Source organism: Stegodyphus dumicola, chromosome 4 (genome assembly GCF_044657685.1).
Source record: "Stegodyphus dumicola isolate Sdum_Otavi_A_Nest chromosome 4, ASM4465768v1".
Classification (NCBI taxonomy): Eukaryota; Metazoa; Arthropoda; class Arachnida; order Araneae; family Eresidae; genus Stegodyphus; species Stegodyphus dumicola.
Window position 1 is genome coordinate 89278291 of NC_140771.1, and position 14081 is coordinate 89292371.

The 14081-nt window shown below is 29.9% G+C and overlaps 1 protein-coding gene across 1 annotated transcript in view; it reads right to left on the bottom strand.

Moving 5' to 3' along the window:
* The window catches only part of HnRNP-K (Heterogeneous nuclear ribonucleoprotein K), a 57709-nt gene that overhangs the window by 31217 nt on the left and 12411 nt on the right, over positions 1 to 14081 (bottom strand). The window contains exons 2-5 of the mRNA XM_085815200.1: positions 7567 to 7650; positions 7354 to 7478; positions 5394 to 5450; positions 300 to 343 (exon numbers count right to left, since the gene is read on the bottom strand). Of these exons, the coding sequence (XP_085671326.1) occupies positions 300 to 343; positions 5394 to 5450; positions 7354 to 7478; positions 7567 to 7579 (239 nt within the window). The 5' untranslated portion in view covers positions 7580 to 7650. The remainder of the gene's footprint in view (positions 1 to 299; positions 344 to 5393; positions 5451 to 7353; positions 7479 to 7566; positions 7651 to 14081) is intronic.

The following is a 14081-nucleotide window of genomic DNA, read 5'->3' on the forward strand; positions in this document are numbered from 1 at the left end:
AACTATATTAAAATAATAATAAAGTTTAGCACAAGTACTTTTCTTTAGGGAAAAACAAGTAACATGGTTTAAAAATAAATAAGTTTCTCAAACAAAATTAAAAAGGGGGGAAAGTACTTTTTGCAAGACTTGTACTGGGAAATATTTGCTTAAAAGCATATGAAAAAGATCTGGTAACTAAACATTGTTTATGTAATGCAATTAAACAAATAGAAGCAATAAATTTTCATTTATTTTCTTTTAAATCATAAAACTAGAGAAAAGTAAAAATATAAAGGGGCAAATTTGCAAGAGCATACCGTTCTGGGCCAGGGCAGTCGGGAACTGTAACACTTGCTGTGAACTTCAGGGGTGAGGGACCCATTTCCGCATGGGCAATCAATCAAAAGGGTGGAGGGTGGAGGACATGATTGTACGTGTAGGAAAGCAGAAATCCAGATTATTGTCAGATAATCCACATTTTTGGACAGCAATAAATTGTCATGTAAGGTCAATTGTCGAGATATAATGACATCATCACAGGCGGGCAAAGGGCGAACCACGATGATTGGGCAGGGCATGGAGGGAAAGAAAAGGTTAATAAAAAAATTTCATTAGCCCAAGGTTTTGGTTTACTGCATTTGACAGCACATTAAACTAAATAATTATAGACAATCCTTTACATCAACTACACAACCTACCAAGTGACACATATTTATTAAATATAAAAATTCATTGGAAAACTGCCTACATACACTTTGATCTAAATCAATATTTATAATAAAATTCACTCTAATAAAGTACAATAAATACTTATACCCACTATTTAGTCTGAAAAAGTATGTCAAAATGTCTACCAATTACAAAACACTAGCTTTAATTTTTTTTTAAATTAATTTTTAAATACTTTACTATCAACACCTCAGATTTGAGGAAATTTAACTAACAGCTCTGGTCTCAATGTATTCTTAAAATCATTTTTGTCAAACACATAACCTTACTTTTCGTTAAGAATATATTTTCCTAAAATCAAAGGTTGAATATGTTCTTCCTAACAATAGTTCACTGTGTCAAAAGTTATACAATTAAGCACATTCTTTATCATGCTAATAAACAGAACAATACTATACATTTAACTAGTTTTCCGTCAATCACTTAACTAAATTTTTGTTAAAAAAAAAATTTTTTTTTTTTTTAAACTACCGTGAACTTGAATTCCCATGAAATTTACTGAAAGAAATAGAAGCTGTATTATGAAGATTCTCTAAAAATCTTGCAGGCTGTTTCTTTGAAAAGCGCAATATGGAGGCAATGATTGATTTGCAAACAATTACCTTTTACGAAAAGACTATATGGTGAATAGACAATTTACTTTTAATAACAAAATGCCAATTAGATTTAAGATCTTTCTTTTAACAAGGAGCTTTTAAAATAGCGCTACACTCTGAAATGTAATAAATCTATTCCAACAACTGCATCCCATTCAGTGCAAACTAACTGAAAAAATGAAGCACAATACCTTTGTTTATAAATTTACATAAAAAATATAATACACCAGAAAAGAAACAATGTATTCTAGACCCTTTTGTGCTTTATTGCACAACAGCCTGTATAGCTAGTAACACAAAAATATTTAAATGAAAACATCTATAAAACAAAAGCCTTTTGTAACGTCTTGAAAAACTACTGTTCATGTTATTGTAGAATGATAATGAGTTAAGGTGTATTAGTGAATCAATGAATTTTCACTGAAGCATTAATGAGCTGAAAATCATTAAGCCAATGGAATCTTCCACTAAGTAATAACTACAACATACCTGATTTTTGGCAAAAAGTTAACCATATAAACATTTCACTTACAATGTACCAAGAAACATTTTCTTCCTACAGCAGTTATAATGGAAAGTGGCCCACCAGCAGCCGAGCGGTAAAGTCGCTGAACACTGGTAGTTCGGTCCGAGGTTCGAATCTCACGAACAGGCTGTCTGCATGGGCGTTTTCGTGGTTTTCCCCATGTGTAACGTGTATACGAGCCAGTTTCCCTTACAAAGTCCTCCACGAAGGCATCCCTTCTCTTAGGCAGATAGCCCTTGATGCTTTGCCAAAATCACACACACACACATTATAATGGAAAGCTTAATAAAATTAATAACCATAACTGGCAAAAGACCAAAGCAAACATTCTACTGCCTTAAACCCTTATTCAGAAAAACTGAAAGAAATTCATCCTATTTCACATATCATATTTAATCAATTAAAACTATAAATTTCTTATGGTTTGCTTTAACCTTTTGAATAAAATTGCATTACAGGAGATTTCATAAAAAAAAAGGCATCCATTTATTACACAACCCTGTGGTTGAAGCAAAATTTATAAGTCCTATGTATGCCTGAAGAGAAAATGTTCAAAAACATTTCATTATGAATCAGTCCATTCTTTCTAAGCAACAACCAATTTGGAAATTTTTTTTTTTTTTGGTTGCCAAAGCATTTAAAAAAACTTCATGTTAACATATATACGTATGATACTACGATTTAAATTTAATATAATACAACTTTTTCTCAATATCCATAAAGTATTCAACATGGCAATAAGATACTGTGTCAATTATCCTAACCTGAAACAAAAACGTTGCCTAAAGCAGCTATTTATTTAACATGCTGAAATTAAAGGAAAAATTTCGGCATACAATGACATCACATACAATTGTGTGCTTTCTGTGTCAGAATATGACCTTTATTTTCATCTTCAGTGTGAAAATTTGTGTTTTCAGAATTTTTAATTACTACAGTGTTGACACTCAAACAGAATGAAATTCCCTAACTTTACCAGGTGTGTTTCAAGAAAATTCCAGGCTATCTACATAGTGCACGTTGGCTGTGCTGAGGGTAAATTAATTACAGTACCTCTTGATAACATAAAAATTTGCCAATTACATATGACTAATATATATAATCCCCAAATAGGAATTGTTTTCTCCATTGAGGATTGAGAGTAGAAACTGCCCAATCAGGATTTAAAAACGTCTTTTTTGCAGCCATTTTGCAACTAAAGGAAGAAAGAAATCTATTTAATGATATTTCAAAATAAATTCAAATATTTTACATTTTTTAGCAGTATACATAAGTAAAAAATATGTTCATTAAATCCCATGATGGTATGTCATATTACTGCTACAATTAGTTTCACAAGTATGCCAGAGAAAAGTGCCTAAAATTTGAAGGTATAACTAATTAATAATAAATAAATTTGGAAGGGAGAAGACACATTAAATGATATGAATAACATTAAAATAAAGATAATTATTTTTAAGGATTAAAAACTGAATTACAAAAATCGATGGTATTTTGGTGAATACAGATATATTAAATGGTTAGCCTCCATGACTGTTTCATTTTTTATTTTACTGCAAAATGACAAATAAGGCATTTAAGAAAGAATAAAAGGTTTAAAAGATTTTGTTTTATGCTAGAATGGGGGGAATTTACTTTCGTTCAGAATGCACTGCATGTGCGCATGCGAATCTCTGGATTTTTGAGGTAATTGGAAACCAAAGCTGCTGGAAACTTACTTTATCTTTTTAAAAGACAATCTGAATGGTGCTGTGAAAACTGGTTCCATGCTAGCTATCAAAATAATACTCATATAACACATGATCCCCCAAGAGAGTGATCACTTCCGATATTGGCATGAAAATCTCTTTTTTGGGGATCACAGTAAGAAATTTCTCGACTTTTACAGATTTTGACTAAAATATTTAAATTTCCTGATTCTTGGGTCAATTTTTGAATTTCCTGATTGTTTGCAGTTTTTCAGGAGGTGTGGCAACACTGTTACCATCTCGGCTGATTAAAGTCATATGAAGATGAATATGGCCTTTCACGCATTTTTTTAAATTTTAGGGTACCTGTCTCGAAACTAAACTCCCTGCTGTTTCAAAGGAGATGATGTAACAAACAAATAGATATGCACAGATTTTTTTATTAATATAGATAGCAACTCATTTTTATAGCATGCTGACAGGTATGTCATATCATGTATTGGTATTTCCAGTACTTAAGGCATATCGATAATTTTAAGAGTACTTTTACATAAATTAAGAATATTTTTTAAATTTCTATTCTTAGAATAAGAGCTGAACAAAAAAAGTTTTATTTAAAAAATCACATTCTGCCTTTAAAAGGGGCAGCACCCAATACGTGCACAAGCAGAGTAACAATTGGAACTTTACATAGCAAACTGTGAAACTCTTCTTTCATTTTTATGCAGACGCACTTTTCCCACAAGATTTTAATTAGCTGCTGACTTTTCAAGAGGCAATTAAGATGAATAATAAACCCTGCATATTACTTCCATAAACGTATCTAACCCATATTTGGATACTTACGGAAGCCACTGTCAGTTATGAGTCTGAAATTAAGTAGAACCAGCTCTGTATTTGCAAAAGACATTACTTACTAATCAGTATGTTACATATTTTAAAACAATTAGCTTAATTCAGAAAATACTAAAAAATAAGCTTTTGTTTTTGCAAATTATCAGCATATTTTGCATTACTGAATTTCAGTAAACAAAATAAGCTCATGATATTCTAATGCCATCACTAGCAGTTTACATTACAAATTTATAACTGCAGAAATTAATCCACATTTCAGTCCTATAAAATTAAAGAAACGAGATATAAAATTTTTAAATTACCTATTTACAGCAATTTAATGCAAATGTACTTTAGCTACATAATCACATATTTAATTATTAATGCAAGCTCTTTACAACTATATTATAAATAACATATCTTTGAAATCTTAAGTAATAATAATAATAAAACATAAACATTCAGATTTGAAACATTTGCATGCAATATTCGAAATATCCATGATAAATATGTGTCACTTAATGTGGTTGTATATAATGTAACATCATTAATTTTTCACAAGTAGAAAAATTAATGACTTGATATATTTAGCAGTAAGGAAAATGGCAAAACCTCAGACTAAAGCAATCTTTGGTCATCTCGATGCCTTATAACCTGAAAAACTTCAAATAAAGAAAAGAATTTGAAAACTTGAGACAATAATTAAAACTATGGTGGAAGAAAATTAAAATATTTGGTGCTTTCATTCTGAAAATTTTCAATATGAAAAATAAATTATCCAAACTGAACAAAATATTAAACAGCATTATGAAACATGTTTTTGAAATGGTCCCATTAATGTAAGATTTTTTTTTGGGATCATTTACTTAAAATTTACTTTATTATTTTTTTATTATAAAATTTTTAAAATTCAAAATGCATCTGCAAACATCTGAATTCATATTATTAATTAAGCACGTAATACTCCCATATTTAAAATTTATAACTTGTGCGGAAAATTTATACATCTGTAATGATAAATTTATTATAAATACTCACCTCAGTCCTCAGTCTGTTGATATTCGATCCACCCTTTCCTATAATTGCACCAGCATTCTAGAACAGCAATTTCATAAGTAAAAAAATAACCAAAAGGGTTAAAAAAACATTTTCTTAAGCATGAAAATTAAAAGCATTTAAATTCTAATTCATTCAATTTCCCAGTAGAATAAACTTAAACTACTTTTTACAATGATTAAAATAAAGACACTATTGAATAACTACACTGTGATTCTGCAATTTCTTAATTTATAAATTATGTTACATTCAACACTAGTTGATTTTAAAGTATTACCTGTTCTTTTTTATACAAATTATCAGATCTTGAGAATAACAGTCACCTTATATTTAAAACTGTCATGCTAAATAAACACTATGAAAGAATTCTTGATATCAAAATAATTATTAACTAGAATTATATGCAATAATTTAATACCTTGATGGCAACTAAATGAGTTATGACTACTAGAATAAAAATGAAAAATCTGTTAATGATATTTAATAATATTCAGATTTTTTTCTTTCCATTTTTTAATATGAAATTACAATTAAAGAGTTCTTCCTTAATAATATTATTTAACATGAATTTTTATCAATGACAAATTCTAAGGCAGTTTAAATTTAGAAGCAGGGGAACTACAATTGAACACTTAATATTAACTTTCTGAAAATCAAGTTCACAAATTTTCTCAGAATTTTATATTAATTCTATAACCATTCTAATAAGCTCTATAGAAATCCTAAAACTGGAATAGGAGCTTTTAAAATTGTTGGTAATCTGAGATGGATAGGATGGAAGACATTTGCTCAAGTCCAATTATTTCATTTATTGCCAGAAAACATGTTCTTTAGCAAAGACTAAAAATAAACTGGGAAAAGGGATGAAAAACAGGAGAGTTGACAGCTGCAAATTGGTACTTTTCACTGTTTGGAAGCTCATAAGAATTTTATTTTAATAAACTATACAAAAGAAATAAGAGAAATATGATTGAATTACAAGCTGAGAAGTTGGAATGCTAGGTTGTAAGCATGTAAAGAAATCAATTTATTGAAATTTATACAGTTCTATGAATTGTCAAATTAAAATGACTTTAGCAGACAATAAAAATAAATAAATAAATAAAAATAATAAAAAAAAAATGAGCCACAAATAAAAGAAACAATTTGTGTTTCATAGAATGGCAACTTTGGAAGAATGTTCTAAGGACCTGATATCTAAATTATGTTTGGGAGTTTTTTTTTAAGAGTAATTATGCTCATGGTTTCAAAAGTCTACATAAAATTTATTAATGTTATCAAAAAAAAAAAAAAAAAAAAAAAAAAAAAAAAAAATTTTTTTTTAAATTTTTATTTTTATTTTTATTTTTTATTAAGAGTAATACAATGCTGAAAGGTAAATGTCCTCTCAGTATGGAATGAAAAGGAAGAAGAAATTTTAGTAAAGTGTACTTTACTTCACTGAATCTATTATAAAATTATTTTTCACTAATAGCAGTACTTTTTATTTTTTCAGGACACTTAACCTGTTTACTGAAAATAGACACCTTAGCATGTTTTCTGTAACGAATTCTTCAGAAAAGCATTGGTTTTTGGAATGTATATTTAAAAATAGTACTGAACATTTTCTTTCAAGATAATCTTAAAATCGTCTGAGCGCTACAGGTTTAGCCCTGAAATTTCAAAGTTCCTCAAAATGTCATGAACAAGTGGCATTTTCTTGGTTTTAATTTAAAAATGACTCTATTATGTACCTTGTTTCCTTTTCTCCCAATTTACATCCAAACCAAAATCAGATACATTAAAAACTAGCAGAAATTTTCATGTATAATGGAATTTTCTGGCGGTAACACTGAGACGGTTAATAAACATTATATTTATTGCACAAGCATTCTACTTATAACACTTTAAGATAAAGTAGCCCTCTACTACGATGAGGCTAAAAAATTATGCTCGTGCATACTTTGCTTTGTACTAAGAAACGAACATCAACTGCACGACCACCACTCCTAGGACGTTTAGAAGGACCCTCACAATCTTCCATACCGTCTTGAGATGCTTCACGCTTAATGGAGCCTTTGTATGAATCTAAAAAAGAAATAAAATAAATTTCAAAGAAGTAATTTTTTTTTTTTAATAGGAGCAACTGAATTTTCAAATGTACAACAAAACTTACCAGAATCAGTCATCCTAATAAATAGAATTCTAAATTGAAATTTGGCTTAAAAAAGAAAGTAAACAGGCAGCAGTAATATCACACCTGAGAGGGGGGAAAAAATACTATATTACACAATATTTTAAATTTGCACAATAAGATATAAAATTAATAATGGCATATTATGCAAAATTAAACTTGCAATTAGTTCCAATGCAAATGCACAGCTCCAACCCTGAAAGTTTCTCAGAGATATTCGCGTTGCACAGCAACACCGATTCAAAAGAACTCAAAGTTAATTTCATAATATATGATTCAGATTACTGAACTACTTTTAATGTGATTTTGATGCAAAATATATTAATATTTAATTAGATAGGCTAATTTCATTTTGTAAATATCATCCAATACTGAGAAAATCCTGTCAATGCAAACAAGCTTTTAATCATCAAAGCACTTTAAAAATGATGAAAATAAAATAACCAGTTTTTTTTGTTTTTTTTTTTCCCCCATGGATTCAAAACGGGATTTGAAAAGTGATACAGACATTCAAAGTCATTTGACACAAAATACCGTTAGACACTGTAACTTCTCTGCATTGCTATAATAACAACATAATACCAGTAAGAAATGCAAAGAAACCTTGCACATAAAATATCCATGCTTGAAGATACACGCGATGTTAATGGAACTGTTTCAAATTGTTGAGGTTGTAGAACAAAAATAAAGTTTTACAAAATAAATTCCAAATTTGGGCTTCCAGATGCCCATATTCAAAATTTGATGTCTCTATGTTTTGTTTTGTCACAATGCAAGGGAAACATACATATATTCATGCAGATTCTTCATTATTTAATTTCTTTAAATATAATGCACGGCTCTAATATTTAGACGCAACAATTTGAAAAGTGATTCAGACACTCATAGAGAACCAATGCAAAATTCCGGAACAAAATTAATATCCCTTCCGGGCTAACGCCCTTTGATAGTTAATACACGTACTATTGGGTAGATAAACTTAGCAATGTACCATTTATTGATTCAAAACAAAATTTATTACAAACGTTAACTGATTAAACATTATTAATCTTCATGAAAATGCTCAGAACTCAAGTAAGTCATTTAAAATTATTAAATGAGCCACTTGGTGACATGAGGATCAGAGGTTTCCAAGGCCTGGTCTAATATGTAAAAAAAAAAAGGGTACGCATTTACAAGTACACAAAAGATGTGTTTCCAAGTCACATGATGTTGAAAAATAGGTATAAGAAATTAAGTAGAGCAAGAAAAAGTCCTGTTCAATTCACTTTAAATACAATGGAGCTGAAGACAATTAAGATAAAATAAAAACTAATGAGAAAAATTATTCTGAAAATGACTAGGGATGAGGACATGGATTCTGTGCGATTTAAATTTCATTATCTGAATAAATTCATCACTGGGAAATATTTGCAAAGGGTAAAAATTAAAAACCAGGAGACCTGTGCATCTACAAGGATGTGATGAAAAATCAGGAGTTTCCTGGTTTTACAGGGAGAGATGGCAGCCGCGCAACAGGATAAAATTTTAAGATTGGCGTCGATGAGCGCTACTAAACAAATGCAAAACAACTAGATTCAAACTGACATTTCATATGAAAGGAAAAAGTATCATATACAGTGTCTCAAAAAAGTGATGGGACACTTGTGCTTTACAAAAGGAAACTGCAATAAAATAAATTTAAAAAACATGTAAAATTTTTTGTGGGTGTGTTTCACACTTAAATTTAGTAACAATTATTACATAACATACATTTTCTCAAAATATTAAAATAATAATTTAATAAAAATACAATTGTTTAGAACGGAGCAGAAAATGGCTCACTTAAGTGATGGGACACTACGTACTATGCAACAAAAATCGTCTGAAGTAAGCAATAAAAATATCTTTTGGGGTATTTATTTTTACTCAAAAGCAATTGGCAATAATTTATAAAATCGTCTGCAGTATTTCTCTCCAGTTTGTTTTGGAATTTTTGTGTTTTTTACCTCTGTGCAGCCATGAATGCTAAACGAAAAGAAACTTTGCCTGGAATTCGAAAATTAGTTATTAATTTGCATATTGAACGTGGATAATCTATTAGAGAAACTACTGAAACAGTTAACTTGAGTCATTCAACAGTTTTCAATATCATTAAACGATATAAAAAGAATAATATGATTCAGGATAAAAGAAGACCTGTCCGACCATCAAAGCTATCCAATGGAATAAAGCGAATTATCGTTCAAAATATTTAAAAAAAATCCAAGAATGAGTGCTCCTAAAGTTGCTGCTGATTTACAAGCATTATATGGAGTAATTGTTAATTCTGAGACTATTAGAAGAGTAATTCAATCTACTGGATATCACGGTAGAGCAGCCAGGAAAAAATTCTTCATAAGTGAAAAGAATAGAAAACTCAGACTGGCTTTCGCAAAATCCAACATAAATAAGAATTCTGATTACTGGAATGAAGTTATATTTGCTGATGAGAGTAAATTTAATATATATGGTTCTGACGGTAGAATCTTGGTTTGGAGAAAACCCAGGGAAGAATTTCGCAAACAGAACTTGGTGCCAACAGTAAAACATGGTGGAGGAGGAGTTATGGTATGGGGGTGTATGTCGTCCGCTGGAGTTGGTAATCTTGTTTTTATTGACAGTATAATGGATCGGTACAAGTATATTGACATTTTAAATCAAAATTTGAAATCTTCAGCACGAAAATTGAACCTTCATAACGATTTTAAATTCTACCAGGACAATGACCCCAAGCACAGTGCTTTGAACGTTAGACTCTGGCTGCTGTAATAACTGTCTTGAAATAATAAAAACACCCCCACAATCTCCACAATTAAATCCCATAGAGAATATTTGGCAAGAATTGGAATCAAGAATTCGCAAACACACCATTTCTTCAAAACAACAATTAAAATCGGTGCTTCAAGAAGAATGGGGTAAAATCACAAAAAAAATTAGTCGAATCCATCCCAAGAAGATTAAATCATGTTTTAAAAGTTAAAGGATATCCAACAAAATATTAAAACCTTTTAAAAAGTAAAATTTTTGGATAAATATTTGATGGAAAAGTAAGTGTCCCATCACTTAAGTGAGCCATTTTCTGCTCCGTTCTAAACAGTTGTATTTTTATTAAATTAATATTTTAATATTTTGAGAAAATGTATGTTATGTAATAATTGTTACTAAATTTAAGTATGAAACACACCCACAAAAAATTTTACATGTTTTTTTTTTAATTTATTTTATTGCAGTTTCCTTTTGTAAAGCACAAGTGTCCCATCACTTTTTTGAGACACTGTATCTAAGTGATAATAAAAGCACCATCATACATATAAAATGTAAGCAGATATTTTATTCAATAGTGATTATATTGCATTGCTTACAATGAAGTAGATAACTCACTGCTAAAAATGAAAGAAAACTGTTACTAGTAGGATGTATGATCATATCGAATAAATTAAAGGTTTTATACTATGTGATAAATTCTTGCCATAAGAATCCTAGTCACATCTAAATTATTTTTTTCTCAAAGCAATCAGATAAAAACCTTGATTCCGAGATATTCTGGGTTCAAAATGAATGTTATAACTGAACCTAACAGTTAGTAATTTTAAAAAAATGTTCTAAAAATTGATTGGCAAGTGTTGTGATGATACTTTTTTAGTATATAGCAGACAGATTAGTAGTACTTAAAATATGACATTCGATAGCTTTTGAAATAAATAAAATGGGGAAAAACACATAAAAAGCACTCAATATATGTATACTATGAAAACTGAAAAACACACAATGGCTATTATACTAACAAAATGTAGTATTTATAATTTTGTATGAAATTTCATAAAACAATTTTTACTTAAAGCGGTACTGCGCACGATACAAAATATGAGAGGTCCTGATTGATAACATTTAAACTGACAGCGTCTTTGTGCATTTTGCCAGCTATATTATATATATTTTGCTACATTATATTAGGATCCACCCTGTCATAATGGATATCATCATTAACACTGCTTTCTGAGGTTGTAACTGTAAGGCCAACCTTTTAAAACTTTCTTCCAATCTCCAATTTAAAATATCTTACAACCACAGTTCTTTGGAAATCTTTTATTGTCAAAGACTTAGATCCATGAATACTCCTGTAAAGAATGCTTGCATTCACTTATTTTGCCATGTCAATAGTTCAAGTGACTGATACCATTTTTTTACTTTTATTTGTAATGATGTGGTTGGATGGTCTAGCCCTTTCATATACTTGTTGAGTACTTATTAAATTTCTGCATGAGATATTTACTCTCTCCTCACTAAGCCATCTCTGTACTTTAGAAGTGCACTCAGTGTTAACAAAAATAGTTGAAATTGCCACATTCGCTATCTCTCCATTATTTCATCAGTACTCTTCTATTATCAGGGCTGGATTTAGAAATTTATGGACGCATATATATATGTCAGTGTACACTGCACAAAAAAGGGGGGATAGTTCTATATCTCACAATCTACTGGACCAATCGACGAACTTCAACTTGTGTTTTTAATGTCTCGAAAGCGCAACTTAGGAAGTGTATTAAATTTTTATATAGAATTGTTCTGATATCGGTATTTTGACACAAAACTGAACTTTTCTGAAATGACATGCCAAAGTTTTTTCCATATTTCAATTCTACGCCTAGAGTTATGCCAAACTGCTAAGTTTTGTAAAAATTGCACAAGTAGTTCTAAAAATATTAGTTCTCAAAATTTTAGCTTCTCCATGCTAATTGAATTTGGTATATATTATTCAATTTCTCTTTTTTTTATTAAACTTACTTTATTCTTCCTTTCAAATTTCAAAATTTAAGTCCATTCCAAATAAAATTCGCTTTTTTATGATTTATTCTTCAAAATTTATATTTTTAAATAATTTTTATAAATTTTTCAAAAAAAATTTCAATTATAATCTAAAAGTTTCACTATCACCTTAAAGTAAATGTGTTTCTAAGCATACCTGCAAAAAATAAGTTTTTTTACTCATAATTTCCTAGGCCAAGGATGTCAAACTCGCAAGCCCACAACAAATATTTTTGCGGCCCGGCCAATATATCGGCAAATAATAATATATAATAATAAAATAACATATCGACGAAGAAAAAAATGAAATGTTTACTGCTAAGTAATTAACGATAATTTATTCAGTGTTGTTAGATTACTCACAGCGAGCTGACACACACACTACTTAAATTAGAAATGTGTGTGAGTAGCTTGCGTTCAGCTACCTTCAGCTTTTGGGGGACACGTGCACTCAGAACTTGTATGCATCCCCCGATAACCGAATGTGGTGGAACTCATGGTCTCAGTTTTTCAATCATAGTTTTGTACGATATATTGGTGCATGCATGTGCATGCACTTTGCTTTATTATTAATTATTACTTAATTCATATTGTTACGGATTTCATAGTTATTTATTTAGTTAGTTTTTTTTATATAGAATTGTAATTAGATTTGCTTCATGTTGCCTTAGCAACGCAGACGATTTTTGAAAAGACAGCTGCGTTGGAAGGTTAAAAATAGAACAGCACGTGCATTTAATACCTAATAAATAAATATCTCGTAATTGCTGTTGCCAGCCACAAAAATCCAGATATTTATAGATGTTTCCCGTATATTCGAGAAATTAATTATAAAGCTTATAAAAGCCGAGAACAAACAACTCATCTCAGTAGTAGCTGTAGTTCTAGCGAACTGTTTGTTTACTTAATGCTGTGATTGATTTGTAGCGATTTCGCTGTGAGATAGAATTAGTTTCTCTGTTTTGAATTGATTTTTGCTAAACGTTTGACATTTTGTGATATTGTTAGAATATTTTTGAAGAAATATTACAGCATTTTGATTTATCTCTTGTGGAAAGAATAAATTTTTGTTAACTTTTTAACGTTAACCGTGTTTATTCCAGCCCTTTGTATTCAGTATGTCTATATCAAAACCAAGTGGTAGTAAAATTAAACGAAAAATCGCTGACGAACATAGAATATTCCAAGTAAAATGGGAATTAGAATATTTTTGCTGTGAAATAAAAGATAAAATAATCTGCTTGATATGTAATAATACTATTAATGTACCAAAGTTATATAATATTAAACGTCATTACGAATAACACAAATCGAAATATAACAATTACGAAGGATTAATGAGTTGAAAGAGCTCAAGTTAGGAGTGAAAAAGCAACAGTCCATGTTTAGTAAAGTATTGCAAGAAAGTGAAGCGGCGGTACATGCAAGCTACGTCTTGTCCGAGTTGATAGCTAAACATTCGAAGCCTTTTACTGACGGAGATTTCATCAAGGAATGCCTAATGAAAGCTGGAGAAATTGTTTGTCCTGGAAATGTGAAGGCTTTTTAATCAATTTCATTGTCTCGAAATACAGTTGCGGAAAAAGTTACTGGTTTAGCCGCGAATTTAAGTGATCAGATCAAAGCAAAATCATCTTGTTTCGAAAGTTTCTCCATTGCCTGTGATGAAA